The sequence below is a fragment of the Felis catus genome, chromosome C1, assembly GCF_018350175.1.
Source record: "Felis catus isolate Fca126 chromosome C1, F.catus_Fca126_mat1.0, whole genome shotgun sequence".
NCBI classification, from domain to species: Eukaryota; Metazoa; Chordata; class Mammalia; order Carnivora; family Felidae; genus Felis; species Felis catus.
The window spans coordinates 16,027,661-16,047,134 of record NC_058375.1 but is presented as its reverse complement, the minus strand read 5'-3'; the positions used below and the strand labels follow the sequence as shown (position 1 = coordinate 16,047,134).

At 58.5% G+C, this 19,474-nt stretch overlaps 2 protein-coding genes across 9 annotated transcripts in view; both read left to right on the top strand.

The window, feature by feature from the left end:
* The window catches only part of HSPG2 (heparan sulfate proteoglycan 2), a 99,909-nt gene that overhangs the window by 43,646 nt on the left and 36,789 nt on the right, over window positions 1–19,474 (top strand). For 5 of the 8 annotated variants that reach the window (XM_045035255.1, XM_045035254.1, XM_045035252.1 and 2 more), the window contains 26 exons: window positions 156–410; window positions 487–606; window positions 2,336–2,467; window positions 2,626–2,770; window positions 2,864–3,015; window positions 3,111–3,257; window positions 5,673–5,836; window positions 6,135–6,314; window positions 6,414–6,610; window positions 6,705–6,852; window positions 7,518–7,645; window positions 8,372–8,458; window positions 8,549–8,607; window positions 8,763–8,830; window positions 9,683–9,844; window positions 9,958–10,134; window positions 10,288–10,467; window positions 10,559–10,677; window positions 11,305–11,416; window positions 11,589–11,702; window positions 11,786–11,913; window positions 12,266–12,352; window positions 12,800–12,849; window positions 13,173–13,267; window positions 13,587–13,727; window positions 14,127–14,318. In XM_045035255.1, the coding sequence (XP_044891190.1) occupies window positions 156–410; window positions 487–606; window positions 2,336–2,467; window positions 2,626–2,770; window positions 2,864–3,015; window positions 3,111–3,257; window positions 5,673–5,836; window positions 6,135–6,314; window positions 6,414–6,610; window positions 6,705–6,852; window positions 7,518–7,645; window positions 8,372–8,458; window positions 8,549–8,607; window positions 8,763–8,830; window positions 9,683–9,844; window positions 9,958–10,134; window positions 10,288–10,467; window positions 10,559–10,677; window positions 11,305–11,416; window positions 11,589–11,702; window positions 11,786–11,913; window positions 12,266–12,352; window positions 12,800–12,849; window positions 13,173–13,267; window positions 13,587–13,727; window positions 14,127–14,318 (3,539 nt within the window). The remainder of the gene's footprint in view (window positions 1–155; window positions 411–486; window positions 607–2,335; window positions 2,468–2,625; window positions 2,771–2,863; window positions 3,016–3,110; window positions 3,258–5,672; window positions 5,837–6,134; window positions 6,315–6,413; window positions 6,611–6,704; window positions 6,853–7,517; window positions 7,646–8,371; window positions 8,459–8,548; window positions 8,608–8,762; window positions 8,831–9,682; window positions 9,845–9,957; window positions 10,135–10,287; window positions 10,468–10,558; window positions 10,678–11,304; window positions 11,417–11,588; window positions 11,703–11,785; window positions 11,914–12,265; window positions 12,353–12,799; window positions 12,850–13,172; window positions 13,268–13,586; window positions 13,728–14,126; window positions 14,319–19,474) is intronic. The other 3 variants (XM_045035257.1, XM_045035256.1, XM_045035253.1) reach the window with 1 other exon arrangement.
* Window positions 14,325–19,463, top strand: LOC123379507 (putative protein TPRXL). Its single transcript, XM_045035265.1, has 4 exons — window positions 14,325–15,416; window positions 15,944–16,045; window positions 16,570–16,800; window positions 17,480–19,463. Exons 1-4 carry the CDS (start codon window positions 15,399–15,401, stop codon window positions 17,576–17,578), a joined length of 450 nt encoding a protein of 149 aa, XP_044891200.1. The 5' UTR covers window positions 14,325–15,398; the 3' UTR covers window positions 17,579–19,463.

Sequence of the window (19,474 nt, the reverse complement as noted above, 5' to 3'; positions counted from 1 at the left end):
CCGTGAGGGTTTGGTGCGGGCAGGGGGCTCTGAGGGAGGTGGGCAGGAGGACAGGGTGGGGGCACCGTGTGTGGCAGGGAGGTACAGGGAGGGCCTGGGCGGTGTGGGGGCCGGGGCCGAGGACCGTGCCAACACCAGGAGGGCTCTGTCCACAGAGGAGGAGGTCCCGGCGGTCAGCTCCGTGTCCCCCACTCTGGTGGAGACCCCACCGGCGGTGCCCTGGCTGGAGGCAACCACCATTCAGCAGCTGCCGGGCACCCCCGCTCCGCAGCCTCTGCTCCCCGGGATAGCCAGGCCTGTGCCCTGCGGGCCCCACGAGGCCATGTGCCACGACGGGCAGTGCATCCCCAAGGACTACATCTGCGACGGGCAGGAGGACTGCAAGAACGGCAGTGATGAGCTGAACTGCGGTGAGGACCCAGGGTGCGGGAGTCGCGGGGCTGGCGGGGGGCAGGGCCGCTGGCTGAACCCGGCCTGGTCCCCCAGGTCCCCCCCCGCCATGCGAGCCCAATGAGTTCGCCTGTGGGAACGGGCACTGCGCCCTGAAGCTGTGGCACTGTGACGGCGACTTTGACTGTGAGGACCGCACCGATGAGGCCAACTGCCGTGAGTGTCCTGGGGTCCATCCGGGCCCTATTCCCCCTGCTCTCTCTGGCTGAGTGTGAAGGCCCTGGGGACAGACTGGAGGGTCTTTCTCTCTCTGACCCCAGCAGTGAGGGGTGTCGGCTCTGAGCTGAACTTGGTAGGGAATCACTGCGGCCAGACTGCCTGTGGCTGATGGCTCCTTGTTTCTTTTCTCTAGTTCAGTGCCATTAATCTTCTCTTGGTTATTTATGCTTGAGTATAGGTCAGACAAGTGGCTGAGAGGGCTTCATACCCCAATGTCCCCTGATGATCGGACTCTTGGCAGGTGAGGGAGTCAAAGCCTTTCCCGGACAAGTATAGGGGTTCTTCACATAGAGCTAGTTCTGAGTTTTTTGGACATCCATCTGCCCAGCTCTCTGTCATCTCCCCATTCAGCCATCCATCCATCGTTCATTGGTCCATCCATCCATTCCCCCAGCTGTCTGTCCCTTCGGCTGTCTGTTCTCATAGCTCTTCATCCACCTGTCCGCCCGTCGACCCAACATCCTTCCTTTCTCTTATCCATCCATCCAACCAACTGTCAGACACCCAACTATCCACCCGGCTGACGTCCATCCACCTAGTCAATGTTAAGGATATTATAACAGCTGATGGGTGAGGCTGGAGAGACAAACACCCTATCGGGTAGCATCTGAGCGTCCTGTCCTGCTGGAGATTGTTAGTCTGAGATTGACGATAATCTTCAAACCATTTCTCTGTGATCCCGGATCACACGTTGACATTCCTACGGTCCTGTCCACTGGTAGCTCCTCGCCTTCCTCTCTACCTTCCCTGCCCCACAGTCCACGCTGGAAAGAAGCGGCAGCGGGCCACTTGTTAGGATGTCCTTCCTGTGGCTCGAAGCTTGTCTGAGAAGACAGCCCCTTGGGAAAGAGAAGTAGTTGAGGGCTTTAGTTGAAAAGCACTTCTCATCTGGGGAAAAGTCCCAGGAGACCAAGTCCTGGTTGTCAGAGCCCCGAACAGAGAACGTGAAAGCTAAGTGGCTTTGGGGGCTCAGAGGGCATTGGGACAGAAACCCCCAAGTCGGTAGATAGCTGCCTCCTGGCCTTCTCTCACTTCCTTCTCTGCAGATGTGTGGCCTCCTCTCCTACGCCACTCTGCCTTCTCTGTCCCCGTCCGTGTGTCTATCTTAAGGTCAGTCTCCCTGAGGAAGAGTGTCAGTCCCCCCCTACTACAGATGCCTCGGGCCCAGCCCTGGTGCCAGGCCGACTTCAGGCCTCTGGCCAGTCCACAGGTGGCCGCCTCAGGTCAGGGGCCACCCCGGGCCAGTCAGAGGGGACAGAGCAGCGAGGTTCGGGCTGTGGCAGGGTCCCTTGCCAGGCCTTTCTGATAGAACTGCACCAGGTCTCACCTGGTGTCTGGGGATCCGGCCACTTTGCCTGTGCCTTTGACAGAGGTCTTGTGCTTGTGAGGGTGGCTGGATGTGGGAGTTGCTGAATGACTCTAACGTGCCAGGTATGTCTCTGTTTTGGGGAACGCAGGTGGAGTGAATGGTGAGGACAGGGAACCGTGATGAGCCATTTGATGGCCGACTAGTGACGGTGGGCAGTGTCAGGGCAGCTGTGTGTCACGAGGATGAGATGAGGGAGTGATCCTGGGGACACCAGGGAAGGTGGGCAGGTAGGGAGTGGGAGTGGTCCCCCCCTGAGGGCGGGGCCTGCTGCCCACACCCCCTGGCTCTGTCCCCTAGCTGCCAAGCGCCCCGAGGATGTGTGCGGGCCCACGCAGTTCCGCTGTGTCTCCACAAACACGTGCATCCCAGCCAGCTTCCACTGTGATGAGGAGAGTGACTGTCCCGACCGCAGTGATGAATTTGGCTGCAGTGAGCAGGGGCAGGGGGGTGGAGCCGTGGGGGGGCGGGGGGGTGTTGGCGAACCACCGGCCCCAGCGCCCGCCGTCCACAGTCTCAGCCCTTCTCTCCTCCCCCACTCCTCCTCCCTGTGCCCTTCATACCCCTCACTCCTGCTCTGGTCTCCCCAGTGCCCCCACAGGTGGTGACCCCTCCCCAGGAGTCCATCCAGGCTTCCCGGGGCCAGACAGTGACCTTCACCTGTGTGGCCATTGGCGTCCCCACCCCCATCATCAACTGGAGGCTTAACTGGGGCCACATCCCCTCTCATCCCAGGTATGGCTCTGAGCCCGGGCAGGCGCTGGAGATGTGGGGGGCGATGGGCCAGTGGCCCCGGCCTGACCCCACCTCTGTCTCGGGGCCCTCCAGGGTGACAGTGACCAGCGAAGGAGGCCGTGGCACACTGACCATCCGTGATGTGAAGGAGGCAGACCAGGGCGCCTATACCTGTGAGGCCATGAATGCCCGGGGCATGGTGTTCGGCATTCCCGACGGGGTCCTGGAGCTCATTCCAAAGCGAGGTACGGCCAGCGGGCACACGGGCCCTGGGGGGGCTGGTGGGGCCAGGGCTGCTTGCTGGTGACCAGCCGCAGCCCATTCCCATGCCACCCGGCAGGGCCCTGCCCCGACGGGCACTTCTACCTGGAGCCCAGCGCCTCCTGCCTGCCCTGCTTCTGCTTTGGGGTCACCAGCATTTGCCAGAGCAGCCGCCGCTTCCGAGACCAGATCCGGCTCCGCTTTGACCAGCCCAATGACTTCAAGGGTGCGTTGGCGGGTGCTGTGGTGGGCTTGGGGGGGAGGCAAGAGGGCGGATATGGGAGCACAGCACGTGCGGGCAGATGGGGCCGGGTTCACGGAGGGGCGCAGGGTCTCTGAAGAAAGGCTGAGCCCTGTAAGAACAGCACTTGAGGGAAAACAAATGTTTTAGGAAAAGCCACACCCACACTTGACGTCTGCCCACTTTGGGTTATGAAGAGGATGGGCTCTGGGGCCAGATTCCTTGTTTAAATTCTGATACTCCCTTACGAGCTGTGTGCCCGTGGTCAAGTTGCTGTCTCGCGTCTCAACGTTCTCATCTATGAAATGGGGATAAAATAACTATCTACCCTGCGTTGCTGTAAGGACTTAACGGGTTAATACAGATAAGCCATGCTCATCCATGGTCAGTGCCCCATCCATGTGCCCTGGTGTCATCGTCACCATCCTCGTCATCCTCATCCTGAGAGACTGAGAGGTGCCAGTGTCCCCAGAGCCGAAGAACCAGGCTTTGGCATCTTCTTAGCCTGGGGCTGACCTCCAGCTGCCCCAATTACTGTCTGTGTGACTGTTGGCTTCTCTAGGCCTGTTTTCCCAAACATAAAGGCAGGAACGCAGTTGGCCTGTGTTCTCTCTGGCAGAATGGCCCGGGCCCAGAAATCACAAGGACGTGGGTTCAAGTCCCAGCCCTCATTTACCGCCTGACATCAGGCTGCCTCCCATATCATTTTCGGCATCACAAAGGATTAAATGCAAGGAGGGGCTTAGATGCCCACCTAGTAAGCACTCGGTCAGTGCTGTGGCTTGACAGTCATTGGACAGCCACTAGCCCTTGCGTGGTCGGAGCTGTTCTTACTCTCCTAAGGTGAGGACCCTGAGGTCCTCTGAGAGACGGTGGGGCCTCCCTAGGGTTACACACAGCTGTTTAGAGGAGAACTGGAACCCAGGCCTGTCTGACTGGAATCAGAATGGTCAGGGTGGGCAGGGATTCCAGCGTGAGCAGGTTGGCCTGTGCGTGGATGGTGACTAGGGGGCAGGAGCTCTGAAAACATCCCTGGAAGGGAGAGAGGAAAGCAGGCCAGGGGAAGTGTGGCCTGGTCTTGAGGGCTATGTATGGTCATTCTGCAGGTGAGGGTCTGGATTCATCCGTGGGTACAGGGATTTCATTTACGATCGAGGGGAGAAGCTACTTCCAGACAGATGTAGACTTAGCACAAGGAAGGAATTTCTTTTCTTTTTTTTTTAATTTTTTTTTTAACGTTTATTCATTGTCTGATAGAGAGACAGAGCGTGGGTGGGGGAGGGGCAGAGAGAGAGGGAGACCCAGAATCCGAAGCAGGCTCCAGGCTCCGAGCTGTCAGCACAGAGCCCGACACGGGGCTCGAACTCACGGACCGTGAGATCATGACCTGAGCCGAAGTTGGACGCCTGACCAACTGCGCCACCCAGGCACCCCACAAGGAAGGAATTTCTAAGAGTCAGAACTGTCCAGGGTTGGGAGGGACCGCCTTTGGAGGTAATGAGCCCCCCATCCATTAGAGCTGCTCAATGTGGTAGTCGCTAACAACATGTGGCTCTTTAAATTAAAATTAATTAATTCACTTTCTCGGCCACACTCGCCACATTTCAAGTGCCCACAACGTACCATATTGGAGAATACAATGTAGAACATTTCTGTCCTCACAAAAATTTCTCTTGGATAGTTAGTGCTGCACTAGAGATCTGGAAGGATGCTGTAGAGAGAAATCGCACGTGTGTGTGTGTGTGTGTGTGTGTGTGTGTGTGTGTGTGTGTTTGTGTGTGGCAGGGGGGCAATTGGACTAGATGACCCATCATAATAGTAACAATAACAACAGCTAATTGTTTTTGAGTGCTTCTTTTGTGCCACACTCTGTTTTATAAGCATTTCATATCAATTTGCTCAGTTTCTCTTCCTAATAACCTTATGAAGCAAACCAGTATTGTGTCCATTTTACACATAAGGAAACTGAGGCCTTTTTTCAAACTCCTACATCTGGGGAGGGTGGTTGAACCAGGACTTGGCATCTGTTCTTCAGCCCCGGGTAACTCTCTACTGCCCCCTGAGGGCCGTTCCAACGCTGACAGTCCACGGATCTGTCCTCAAAACCAAAGGCTCTGAGAAGTCCTGCTACAAAGAATCCATTCCCTTGACCTTTTTCTGACCCTGTGGTTCCCAGCTGTCATTCTTCAGCATTGACTTTTCAGAGCATGCTTTAGAAAGCACTGCTCCAAAACTGTAGGGAAGAGAAAAAAATTTTTAACTTGGCGAAAGAGACTGAAGTTCTCTTTAAATCAGCTTTCTCCCAGAACCTTCCCGTCTTTCTGGCTAACTGCCTTTCAGGGTGGGTATCTCTGGCAGGCATGTGCTGCAGCCCTCAGCCCTCCCTCTTGCCGCCCGCAGGCGTGAACGTAACAATGCCCGCACAGCCCGGCATGCCGCCCCTCTCCTCCACCCAGCTGCAGATCGACCCCGCTGTGCAGGAGTTCCAGCTGGTCGACCTGTCCCGACGCTTCCTGGTGCATGACTCTTTCTGGGCTCTGCCCGAGCAGTTCCTGGGCAACAAGGTGAGGGACCGGCCTGCTGCTCCGGGTGGGGAAAGGGCCAAGCCCCCCTCACAGGCCCACAACCTGCCTGGGCTCCGCTCCCTCTGAAGCCGGTGGGCAGCAGGACAGACTCAGCTCTGGAGACCGAGCGTCCCAAAGGCAGAGCCAAGCCCCACCCAGCTCTGCCTCCCTGTGCCCAGCTCTGTGCCAGGCATACGGCGAGCACTAGACACGGAGGGGCGGAGGAAGGGGTGACTGGACACGCAGCAGGCTTCAGGTGTGCCCCCTTCCCTGCCCTGACCGGCCCTGTATCGGCCAGGTGGACTCCTACGGTGGCTCCCTGCGCTACAAGGTGCGCTATGAGCTGGCCCGAGGCATGCTGGAGCCAGTGCAGCGGCCAGACGTGGTCCTCGTGGGAGCCGGATATCGCCTCCTCTCCCGAGGGCACGTGCCCACCCAGCCTGGCACGCTGAACCAGCGCCAGGTTCAGTTCTCGGAGGTAGGTGGTGCCCGAGCTCTCGGGGCTGGGCGTGAAGGGGCCGCAGGCTGGGCAGGTGCTAATGCGTGATGCCCCCCACGCACCTCTGTTCATATCTAGGAGCACTGGGTCCATGAGTCTGGCCGGCCAGTGCAGCGGGCCGAGATGTTGCAGGTGCTGCAGAGCCTGGAGGCTGTGCTCATCCAAACAGTGTACAACGCCAAGATGGCCAGCGTGGGACTGAGTGACATTGCCATGGATACCACCGTCAGCCACGCCACCAGCCACGGCCGGGCCCACAGCGTGGAGGAGTGCAGGTGCCTGAGCTGGCAGAGTCCCCAGCCAGGATAGGGGGGAAACGGCAGGGCCCTCACGGTTCCTGTAACCACTCTCTTGGTCCTGTCCCCACAGATGCCCCATTGGCTACTCTGGCTTATCCTGCGAGAGCTGTGATGCCCATTTCACCCGGGTGCCTGGTGGGCCCTACCTGGGCACCTGCTCTGGCTGCAACTGCAATGGGCATGCCAGCTCTTGTGACCCTGTGTATGGCCACTGCCTGGTGAGTGGGGCCAGTTGACCCTCGGACGCTGGCTAGGGCCCGGGAGCATAGATAGGTGGGAGGCCCAAGCTGAAGCCTTCTTGTGCCCATAAGCTTAGCATGAGCCTCTAGAATGGCTGTCCTGGCTGCTAGCTAAATTATCGTGACCTCTGGTTGCATTAACAGAGATAAAATGTCCAGATAAGGGAGGTGAAAATCCTACTCTCTTCCACCCTGCTCAGAGCATTCCTGGAGAGTACTGTGTTAAAGATCATCCTTAGCAGGGCAGCCCTAAGGGGAAGAAGCCTGGAAATCATATGAATTTCTAAGGAATAGTGGAGGGGGCTGGGATTTTGGAGCTGACCGAAGACAAGACTCAAGCTACCATCTTCAAATACCTCAGGAGGTCCGCAAGATAGAAGAAACCGATTCCAGAGGGTTGAAATAGCCAGTGGGTGCAGATTAGAATAGGGAGGCAGATTTAGGTCAGTATAAAGCAGGCGTTTAGAACCTTCTATGGAACAGGCTGCCCATGTGAAGTGATGAATTCCCCATGGGGATGCATGCTGGATGCTCCAGCACGATGGAGGAGGCGAGGCCAGCCTCAAAGGGCGACCCTCAGAATCCAGCGTGGGGCAGAGGGACTGCTCTGTAGAACCTGAACCACTTCTTCCCCTTCCTCCCAGAATTGCCAGCACAACACAGAGGGGCCACAGTGCGACAAGTGCAAGGCTGGTTTCTTCGGGGACGCCACAAAGGCCACAGCCACTGCCTGCCGACCCTGCCCTTGCCCATACATTGACGCCTCCCGCAGGTCAGACCCGGCTCGGGGTGGGGCAGATATGGTGGGGGGAGTGGGCAGTACAGCAGGCCAGGGGCATATTCTGGGCGGGGAGGTGGGATACCCGGGTTCAAATCCTCACCTCGTCACTGACTTCTTCCATGCCCCTTGACCTCTCTGGGCCTCAGCTTCCTTCCCTGTATTACGGGCCCATCTGTCTTTCTAGTATCGCTATGAGGCTGCAGATCGAGAATAGGTGGACAGGGCGCCCAGGTGGCTCAGTCGGTAGAGCATGTGAGTCTTGATCCGAGGGTTGTACGTTCAAGCCCCGTGTTAGGTGTAGAGATGATGTAAAAATAAAAAATTTTTAGAAATCTAGGGGCGCCTGGGTGGCTTCGTCAGCTAAGCGGCTGACTTCCGCTCAGGTCATGATCTCAAGGTTCGTGGGTTCAAGCCCCGCATCGGGTTCTGTGCTGACAGCTCGGAGCCTGGAGCCTGCTTTGGGTTCTGTGTCTCCCCCTCTCTCTGCTCCTCCCCTGCTCGTGCTCTGTTTCTCTGTCTCTCAAAAATACATAAACACTAAAAAAAAAAAAAGAAAAGAAAAAAATTAAACGGGCAGGGAAATGGTGGGCAGGGAGACGACGTCACGTCTCATGGCATACTGTGCCACGTGGGCAGCAATCATTTCTTGGGGTGGGAGTGGCAACCCCAGCCCATTGTTGCAGCCCTGCCCCATGTCCTGCCACTGGATACCCACAGGTTCTCAGACACCTGCTTCCTGGACACGGATGGCCAAGCCACATGTGATGCATGTGCCCCAGGCTACACGGGCCGCCGCTGTGAGAGGTGAGGGAGAGCCGACCGGGACCGGGGGGAGCAGGCTGTACGGGGTGGGAACATAGAAGTGCCACTGAGGACCCTCCCTCCCTCCACCAGCTGTGCCCCTGGATACGAGGGCAACCCCATCCAGCCAGGCGGGAAGTGCAGGCCCACCAGTGAGTATCACAGCCATCCCCTGGCACTCCCCCAGGCTGCCCCCCAGCCCAAACCCCATGATCCCTGGGGAGGCGTCCCACTCTGCCACCTGCCTGGCCAGACTGGGTCCATCCCATTCCCACCTGCCTTGCCAACACCCACTTTGTGCTTCCAGACCAGGAGATCGTGCGCTGTGACGAGCGAGGCAGCATGGGGAGCTCTGGGGAGGCCTGCCGCTGTAAGGTACGCGTGCCCTCCCCTCCCCCACCCCAGGGGACTCCGGCGGGCACCCAGCTGGGAGGGGGGTGGCCCCCACAGCTCCTTGGCTGCTGGGGGGTGGCCTAGCCAGAGGCTGATCGCCTCGCTGACAAGTCTTCCCCTCGTGAGAGGTGGCCTGGCATCGGGAAGGAGCCTTGGCTGGAGAGTCGGGTAACCTGGGTTCAAGTCCCGGATCCTTTGCCAGTCCTTCTTCATGCGACTGTTGTATCTGTGTTTGTTTTTGCATTCTCACACTGACATGACGGTAGGGGTATTAGCATCCCCAATTTACAGATGAGCAAATGGAGGCTCAGAGGAGGGACATTATTTGCATTAAGACCGGGAGAATCGAGTGTCAATGGAAAAAAGAGCTGGACAGACTTTGGAGTTAAGGACTCCTGATCTTAAGTCCCAGAGGAGATTAGCAAGCTGAGTGACCTTGCGTAGATCATTTCCCGTTTCTGAGCCTCCGTTTCCTCGTGTGAAGCATGGAGGTATCACATACTTCTCAAAGTACTTAGAAGGATTAAATGAGGTGATGGTTGCACAGGAACTAGCACAGTGCATGAAACATTCCATAAAGAGCAGCAGTGACAGTTTTAACCAGGGTGCTGTATTTCAAACCTAAATGTATTTGTGAGCCCCCTAGCACCCAAAAAGAAAAGGGAAAAAAGATTGGTTGCATACGCTCCCATTAATTGAGAATCATGGTTCACATGGTGGCAACCCTGCTTACCTGTGCGCTTTCCATGGCTCTCCCGGCCTCGGGTCCCCTTTAGAATGTGGGCAGATTAGGCTGGAAGCTCCAGGCAGCCCCTCCCGTGGGCCGTCCTGCAGCTCCCAGCTCTGTGCCTGCAGAACAACGTGGTGGGGCGTCTGTGCAATGAGTGTGTCGCCGGCTCTTTCCACCTGAGTGCCCGCAACCCTGACGGCTGCCTCAAGTGCTTCTGCATGGGCGTCAGTCGCCAGTGCACCAGCTCCTCCTGGAGCCGCGCCCAGGTACCTACGCAGGGTGGCTGGGCAGGGAGACCGGTGGGTCCGCTGAGTCCAGGGTGGGCCACGTGCCGGTCCCAGACCTCAGCCCCCGTTCCGGCCTCTTCTCCCCCTCCCAGGTGCGTGGGGCTTCCGAGGAGCCCACTCAGTTCAGCCTGACCAACGCCGCAGGCACCCACACCACCAGCGAGGGCATCTCATCACCCACATCCGGAGAACTGGTCTTCTCCTCCTTCCACAACCTCCTCTCCGGACCCTACTTCTGGAGCCTCCCCTCGCGCTTTCGCGGGGACAAGGTGGGCAGCGGGGGGAGGAAGAGAAAAGGAATTCCAGGCTTGGAAGCAAGAATGTCCTGGTGCCCTTGGAGGAAAGGTGGGAGACGCGGCTGGAGCAGTGGCATGTCAGGACTGTGGGGCCTCGGCTGAGCACCTGTCCCCCTTGTGTCCCAGGTGACCTCCTATGGGGGAGAGCTGCGCTTCACGGTGACCCAGCGGCCCCAGCCTGGCTCCACACCTCTGCACGGGCAGCCGATGGTTGTATTGCAGGGCAATGGCATCGTCTTAGAGCATCACACTTCCCAGCAGCCCAGCCCCGGCCAGCCCAGCACCTTCACGGTGCCCTTCCGGGAGGTGAGCAGCACTCCCTGAAGCCTTGCGTGGGGAGGGGCGTCGATACCCCGAGATGTCAGGGCTTGCGGCACACGTGTGCTTTCCTTGGCAGCAAGCGTGGCAACGGCCTGATGGGCAGCCGGCCACCCGGGAACACCTGCTGATGGCCCTGGCGGGCATCGACACCCTCCTGATCCAGGCATCCTTCAGCCAGCGGCCAGCTGAGAGCAGGTGTGTGGGGCCAGGGCTGGAGGACAGAGGGGCCAGCTCTACCACATACAGGCTGGGTGGCCTTTTGTGCCTCAGTTTCCCCATCTGTAAAATGGAAATTATAACAGCGACTCTCTCATGGGGCTTGTTCTCAGGTTGGATTCCTTAGAAGCCAAACCTGAGATGGAGATTGGAGTGCACACGATTCACAGTGAAAACCTGGGAGGGAGGCAGAGGGGATGGCAGACAGACGAAGGAAAGGAAGTGGCCAGGCCAGGAAGTGGTTTCAGATGAAAACTAGCCTCAGCCTCACCCCGCCGGGAGCTCTGCAGAGCCATTCTGCTTTGAGGCAAAGGGGCTTTTGTACCCTAGGTCCACCTGTCATTGGTCACCCTGGGGGAGCAGGGTGGTATGTTCGATCCAGGAAAGGAAGGCTCATTCTCTGGAGAAGGTCGCAGGTAGAAGCCATCCGCCACAGCTCTTGCACCAGCTGGGGGATGGACACCCAGCTGGGGATCCAGACGGGGCCCCAACAACATCAGCAGCAGGGCTGTTGGGAGGGTTGTAATCGACATGATCCCACTCGGGACTCCAGGCATGCCTGGCACAGGATGTGTGCTCATTTATAGCGGGTCTTGTCACTTCCAGGGTCTCTGGTATCAGCATGGACGTGGCTGTGCCTGAGGACACCGGCCAGGACCCCGCGCTGGAAGTAGAACAGTGTACCTGCCCACCCGGGTACCGCGGCCCATCCTGCCAGGTGAGCACCAGGCTCCACCTCCTTGTCCTCCTTGGTGCTTCCTGGCTCCCCCTCCTTTAGCTCTCCCTTCCTCCCCAGGCCCCCCCACCCCAGCCCCACCACACTCAGTGGGCGCTGCCCTGAATGGGTGGTGCCGAGGACTCCCCTCCCAGTGCCGTCTTCTTGCCCCCAGGACTGTGACACGGGCTACACACGCATGCCCAGCGGACTCTACCTGGGCACCTGTGAACGTTGCAGCTGCCACGGCCACTCGGAGATCTGTGAGCCCGAAACAGGTGCCTGCCAGGTGAGTCCCGCCCTCCTTCCTACCTACCCCAGGGGTCTGCGGCCTCCAGGGGCTCAGCCTCAGCCCACGCTTTGCCTCTCCAGGGCTGCCAACACCACACGGAGGGCCCTCAGTGCGAGCGGTGCCAACCAGGATACTATGGGGACGCCCAGCGGGGGACGCCACAGGACTGCCAGCCGTGCCCATGCTATGGAGCCCCCGCTGGTGGCCAGTGCGTCCATTTCCTGCCTGTACCTGCCCTTTCCTGAAATGTCCATTGCCCCCTTCCGGACTCCCTTCCTCCCGGGCCCTCCTGAGAGGCAGCGGTTAGATCCTGGCCTTGCCGCTTCCTCAGTGTGTCACTTTGCATAAGCTACGTTTCCCTCTCTGGGCCTCAGCTTCCCTGTCTGTGAGATGGGGATAATACAACGATACACCCCACCTTGACCACTCGTGTGAGAGGTGGCTGAGAACCCTTAGCGCAGTGCCTGGCACATGGTTCACACGCCCACTCTTCCTCTCCCTGCTGCCCTGGTCCTCAAGGAAGGGCTGCTGACCTAACTGTTTGCCCCCCACACCGTCAGGGCTACCCATACTTGCTTTCTGGACACGGACGGCCACCCCACCTGTGATGCGTGCTCCCCAGGCCACAGCGGGCGTCACTGTGAGAGGTGAGGCGGGTGGTGGGCAGGAGGGGGACGGTGCAGGAGGGCTGCCCCAGAAGCCTCCCGCTGTCCCCTCGCACAGGCCCCCAGGAGACCACCAGCTCTCCTCCCTTTGTGATCTAGGCCTGCAGTTCACCTCCAACCGCCAGCACCCCCTACCCCAGCCAGGCCAGAGACTTCCCAGAAAGCCCCTCGTTCTTGCTAAAGGTCCTGGGTTCAAGGCCTGATGATGCTCACTCACTGGCTCTGTGGCCTAGGGCATGTCCCTGCTCTTCTTGTCCCACCTGTTTCCCTGTCTGTAAAATGGGTGAGTTAGGCTCATTCCTTCCAACACCATGAGGTCTGGTTCCACTCTGAGTCCGACACAGGGCCTCCAGCACAGTCCTGGGCTCACCGCAGGCTCTCCAGGATTCTGTGGTTCTGCCCTCCCTTCCTCTAATGCTTTCTCCCTAGGTGTGCCCCAGGTTACTATGGCAACCCCAGCCAGGGCCAGCCGTGCCAAAGTGAGTAGGGTTGGGGAGGCCTTTGGGGTCGGGCTACCCTGTCTCCCCCAGGGGTGGAGCTAGGACAGAGCCTTTGTTCTCCTTCGACTTGCGGCAAGTGACTTTTTCTGAGCCTCAGCTTCTTGATCTGTAAAATGGGCATAGGAAAAAGCCCACCCACTCCAGAGGGCTGGTATAAATGCCTACGATGCCTACATATGGTGGGTGTTCAGAAATTAACACTCTCTCCCTCTCTTGGTGGTGAGTGAGATGGCCAGAGGGTGGGAAGTGAGGGCGCGTGGAGGCGGGTTTGGGCCTCCAGCTGCGGCTTCCCTCCATCTCAGGAGACGGCCAACTGCCAGAGCCGATCGGCTGTGGCTGTGACCCCAAGGGCAGCATCGGTAGCCAGTGTGACGCTGCTGGCCAGTGCTATTGCAAGGTCAGTCCCAACCCCTGCTCTCTGTGAGGCCCGACATCACGGCCGTACTTGTTGCCTGGCATTCCCTCTCACTGTACCCTGGGGCTGTCCCCGAGCCCCCACCACCCTTCCCCTGAGGGACCGCCTCTGCCCCGCTGCCCAGAGCCTGGTGGGAAATCAGGCAGCACCCGATGGGAGCCGGGCCTCGGCATGGGGGCTGTGGGATCTTCCCCGGGACTGCCAGAAGTGGCTGGGAGGCCGGCCTCAAAGGCTGCTGGAGGTACAAGAGACCCCCCCGCCCCCAGTCTCCCCACACCCTCCCTTCCATCTGTCCTCCCAGGCGCAGGTGGAAGGCCTCACCTGCAGTCACTGCCGGCCCCACCACTTCTACCTGAGCGCCAGCAACCCCGACGGCTGCGTGCCTTGCTTCTGCATGGGTGTCACCCAGCAGTGTGCCAGCTCCTCCTACAGCCGCCACCTGGTAAGTGCCCGGGCACGGCCCCTCTGAGTCATCACTGGGGCAAGTCAGGAACCCAGCCCGGCGGCGTCCCCTCTGCCTGTGAGGACACCCACCCCCGTGCCCTGGTTATTGCCCATAGAAGCACAGGTGCGAGCAACCCTCGCCCCTACCCTAACACCCTCCCCGTGGCCCCATTATCGCCTGTGTCAGCACTGAGCCCAGCACCCCTTTCCTTTCCCAAGTGTCCTTCCCGCTCCCCCCACCCCCGCCGCTGCTTCTGTCCTAGTTCTGCTCTCAGAAACCCCCCATAACCCACCCAAATGCCTACCCACACCCCTCCCCAACCGAGGTGCCTGCCCCTGCCCCCCCCCTCGCCCAGCCCCCGCCCAAGCTGACATCCCGTCTTCTTTCTGCTGCCAGATCTCCACCCGCTTTGCCCCTGGGGACTTCCAAGGCTTTGCCCTGGTGAACCCGCAACGGAACAGCCGCCTGACAGGAGGCTTCACCGTGGAGCCCGTGCCTGAGGGTGCCCAGCTCTCTTTCGGCACCTTCGCCCAGCTTGGCCATGAGTCCTTCTACTGGCAGCTTCCGGAGGCGTACCAGGGAGACAAGGTGTGATGTGCAGGGACGGCTGGCAGGCCCTCCCTAGTCACCGGTTCTGAGCCAGCCCCTGCGGAGCCCTGGGGCCAGTGGGGCTCAGACACAAGGTGGCCTCAGGGCAGGCGTCAGCCGCTCCGCGGTTAAGCGTGCAGCCTTTGGGGTCAGATAGGCCTCGGCCTGAGCCCAGTTCTGCCATTTCCCAGATGACTGCCTTTTGATAAACTTCAGCCCCAGGCTGGCTGGCAGGATGAGAAGTCGTGCCTGGCACATAAGCACTCTCCTGTTAGTGGTTTTCAGCTTTCATGCAACAAATAGGTCCTAGGCGAGGCTCTAGAAACTCAAGGACAGATGTGACGGTTTCAGTGTCATCCCTTTGCTTATTCAGAGTTCCCTCATCTGTGCGGTGCTCTGTGCTCGGTGTCAGGCATGAGACTAACTCTGATTGTAAGTCACGTTTACGGAGCTCGCGCCGTGCCGGGCACTGTTCCAAGCACTTGTATGTGTCATAAATCGCCAGTACTGCCCCATTTCCTTCGAGGGAACAGAGATGACACCCAGAAGGTGGCAGTGCTGGCATTCAGCTCCGGGTCAGAGGCTTCCCTTGAATCCTACACTGGTCAGAGATGAGCCATGGTTTGCTGGGGTGGTGATGGTCATGCTGATGGTGGTGGCGTGGGGTGCAGGGTCTTAGGGGCGGACTGCAGAGCAGCCTGCCCAGACGTGTTCCTCGAGGAGTCAGTGCCATCTAATGACACCCAAGGAAAGATGGTCTTGGTACAGGAGTCCCCTGCTGGCTGAGGTCAGTGAGCGAGCAGATGTGTCCCCTCACGCAGGATCTCAGGAAGGTCAGGGACACGGAAGGGGGAGTGCCCAAGCTGCCATGTCCTTCTTCCTTGGACAGACCCAAGTATCCCAGGCTCCTCCCAAGGCTGACCTTCCGGTCCCTTCCCCCTTCTCTGGGTTCCGCTTCTTCCACTCCTGGCTTCCCTGTCTTCCTCCCTACTGCCCTGGCCCGCAGTTCTCAGACTTCTCTCTCTACTCCCTCTTTTGGCGTTTCCCGGCGCCCCACAGAGGGAGGCGTATTTTGCACGGATGCGCCGGGCTCACCAGGTAGGCCCGTGATCTGAGTGGTGTGAAATGGATGTGACACAGCCGTGGTGTTTTCGGATGCTGTCAGTCCCGCATGGGGAAATGCTCAGTGCCCGAGGAAATGTGGTCCGCATGAACCCCGGCAGGTGCCCGATGGCCCCGCCCTGCAGTACCAGGAATTGGAGCTGGGACGACCTGTGCCCCATCTGCTCTGTGGTCTGGTCCTGCTGCCTGCCGTCTGTGGCCAGAATGGTGGCCGAGGTGGCAGGGAAACTAACTCGATGCTAAACCACATGACTATACCCAGCCCACCGGGTTACCCTAGCACTGCCTTCCGAGCAACCTCCACTAACCCTCTGTGTGCGTATGCCCCTTCAGCAGCCTGGCGCTAACCCCCGGGTGCCAGCCTGGAGGGCGGAGTGTGCATCTTCCTCCCCAGTCAGCATGGGCCTTTCTGGCCACCATATCCACGGGGAGAGGACACTCCCCAGGGCTCCAATGCTGGGGCCCTGGGAGGTCTGAGCTGGGCTCTGCCCTCCACCCATCAGAACCGCACGTCCCTCTCAGAGGAGCAGTTGCGGGCAGCTGTGACAGCTGAGAGGACCATGGGGCCCCCAGAGGGCAGGGGCCGGGCACAGCGGCTATCGGAGGTAACTCAGCACTTGGCTGGGACAGGCTGTATCTGGGGCCCCATGCAGAGCAGAGAGTATAGTTCAAGCAAGAGCCTTGAGCTGAGGCCCTGGCCTTCCTGGGCCATTTTCCCCCAAGCTAGGCCCCAGCCTAACACCCAGTCCACTCCAGCGTTGCCCATGGGAAACATTCCAGAGCCATCAATGGCTTGGGCTGGCACCATGGGCATGCATGGTGAGTGAGGCCCAAGGAACGGCCTCCCCTACCACAAGTGCCCCGGGGACCTGAGCTCGACAGAGAGGTGTCTTCTGTATGGGCTTCTGCCCATAGCCATCTGGGCCCATCCCAGGATCGCCCCACCAGGGTCATGAGGAGCAAGAGGACATCGGGTGTGAGGGCCAGAAGGTCAGGCACTTGTGAACAGATAGCACAGAAGTAGGTGGCTCGCGGGGCCTCTTGCCGCCTGACGGGAGGCAGAGCCTCACGGCGTCTTTTCTGTCCCTCTCTGCTCCTTTCCTCTGTCCTCCCTCTCCCGGTCCCCCAGGTGGATGAGGCCCAGAGGCGGATGGATGCCGAGATCTGGCAGCTCCTTTCCAGCTTTGCTGCCCACCCCCAGCCCCCTGCCCCGGGGCTCTTGCTCCATCCCCAGCCTGCAGCTGCCCTACAAGCAGCTCTCCCTTCCTCCTCCTCCTCCTCCTCCCCCTCCTCCTCCTCCTCCTCCTCCCCTTCTTCCTCCTCCTCTTCAGCTTCTGCGCCTTCCTCAGCAGGCTCTCAGGTATGTGCCAAGGCACCTGCCAAGAGACCCCACCACCACCATGTTTTCCAGACTTTAGCTGTTTGTGAACCAACTTCACAAATTCTGCCATTTCTGCACACTACCTGGGCTATGATTTACTTCAAATTTCCCTTGATTTTGTTATTATTTTTAGACGTTTTTAAGTAATCTTTACACCCAACGTGGGGCTCGAGCCCACAAGCCCGAGATCAAGAGTTGCCCGCTCCACCGACTGAGCCAGCCAGGCGCCCCTCAAAGTTCCCTTTAATTCTATCACATAGCAGCTCATTTGCGCTGGTAATACATTTTCCAATACATGTTAAAATACCTACTAAACTTCAAAATGTTTTCTGGTGTGCTGCATAAGTCATCGTGGGGTCCTCAAGAGGCACACACCAGACGTGAGGAGACACCAACCCAACCACGCCCCGTGAGAACAGTTGGGGTCTCTGGATCCAGGGATGGGGCACAAGTTGTCCCAAGAGCAGGGCTAGAACTTGAGCTTTGGGCTAGGGGCTTCTATCCCTCCACAGCCCCCACCCCAGCCTTCCCTCCAGGGTTTGCGTGTGTGTGTGCATGTGCCTGCGTGCAAATGTGTCTCCGCTGGGACTGTAGCTGTGCTCTGGATCCCCCACCCCTGACCCCCCAGCAGCTCTCATCGCCTGTCCTTCTGTCCTAGTTCTCTCTCTCCTACGAAGGCTTCTCTCTGCTTCCTGGGAGCCTCTATTATTGGCAGCTGCCCCAAGCCTTCCTGGGGAACAAGGTAACAAGGAGCTAGGGGTTAACAGGGTGTCATCAAAACCTAAAATATTCGAGAGCCCTTTTTCAAAGTCCTTTATGACACAGATGGGTAGGTAGATCAAGGCCCGGAGAGGGGAAGGGACTTGCCTGGTGTCCCATCAGTGGCCACAGGCCCTGGCGGGGACCCGTCTCACCCAGGAGGCTTTACCCCATATCCAGCTCACTCACCTAGCTCTTGGCTCTGCATTCGTTCCTTCAGGAAGCATTATTTTAGCACTTCCTGTGTGCTGCGTTGTATCTGGGCAGAGGACGACCCTGGCCCTGGTCGTTCCTGTCATCGCCAGCATCATCAACGTCATCATCACCGTTGGCATTAGTGTTAGGATTGACGTCAGCTCCGCCTTGTTCCAAAAACTATTTAGAATGCCTCTTAAGAATATGCATAATATGCCATGAAATAGCATTCAGAGAGGCAGCTGGGACGGAATTGGCATGATCTGGGGGGAATGGGGATAAGAAAGATCTGCCGAAGCTGAGAGCACAGCCAGGTGTGTGAGGAGCTGGCAGGCAAGGAGGCCGTGCACTCTGGGGACACTCTGCTCAGGGCAGTATTTTACAGAGCCTTTGTCACTTAATCTTTGTGCTACCCTTCAAGGTACATATTATTTTTATTGCTATTTCCATAAGAGGAAAGTAAGACTCAGGTTAGGTGCCTTGTCCGGGGCTGTCCCGCCAGTACAGTTGGACTTGAACTCCAGTCTTAGACTTCAGAGTCTGCTCCCTGAGCAGACTCCCCGAGCCACCCTGCTGCACACGCCTGCAGCTTGGTCTGGAAGCAGTGATGAACCTGCTGGCATCCAAAGCAAGCAGGAAACTAAGTTGTTTCATGGTTATCCAGTTATGCCTTAGAGTTCCTTCCCTCACCCTGAGCTTGTGGAAAACATCCTCAGGACAGTATAGCTCAATTCCAGCATGTAGTCAGTAGGCATTGAGTAAGTGCTCACCAACTGAATGAACACAAAAATGAACAGATGGGCTAGGCCTGATGCGGTGTGGTATTGATCCGAACATCTGCCGTGGTGGCAGAGGAGAGAAAGGAAAGTCCTGGGACAGAGCTGGGGCCTTGGCTGCCCACGTGAAAGCCCCCAGCAGGAAGCCTAAGGACTCTCTCAGTTGTGAGCGATGGAAAACCCAAGTACAGCCAGCTCCTGCAACTACAAAGTCCGAGGAAGCTGGTGTCAGGCATGGCTGGGTTCAGGGGCTCATTAGGACTTTTACCTCCATTGGCATCATTCTCCGGCTTCCAATCTGACTAGTAAAGGGGGTACCTCTGTCCGTGGAAGGAGCAGAAGTGCCAGGTTTACGTGTCCATCCCCGACAGAGTGGAAGAGAATGGTGGAAAATGCACATTGGCCAGACCTGGCTCACGTCTGCCCTCAAACCACATGGCCCGCACGTAGGACATAGTTTCCTTTAAAGGAAACCGGGCCGTAGTTTGCAAAAAAAACAGGGAAATGGATTCTAAGCAGACAAAAACCACCTGCCCAAGGGACAAGGCCTCTGAAGGCGCACCCTCAGCCCTACCCCCACGGCCGGGAACTTGTAAACCTTCTGGGGCAAGCTCATGATGATCACCATCAGTATCCCTGTCTACTTTTTGGGAAATGTCTTCAAAGGGAAAGGGACTTGAAGCTTGTTTGCTGAGCTGTCGAGGCTGCTCAGGGTCACCACCGGCAGGTCCAAGACAGCAAAGGAACTGACAGGTGCCTGTCTCCTTGGCAACCAGGGGCCAAGCGCACTGGCCTCCGGTTGAACGGAGGGGACAGCGCAGGTACAGAAAAGCCTTGAGAAGCTCCGCCCACTCACCGGTAGGGTCACACGCACCGTGGAGGAAGGCAGAGTCGGGCTGTGACTGCAGGGCTTGCCTCTTTGC

Excerpts from the sequence above, each read along its gene's own strand:
- LOC123379507 (XM_045035265.1), top strand. Across the intron at positions 16,046-16,569 it reads GGGCACAGCGGCTATCGGAG|GTGGATGAGGCCCAGAGGCG; the intron begins GTAACTCAGCAC and ends CCGGTCCCCCAG. Across the intron at positions 16,801-17,479 it reads CTTCCTCAGCAGGCTCTCAG|TTCTCTCTCTCCTACGAAGG; the intron begins GTATGTGCCAAG and ends CTTCTGTCCTAG.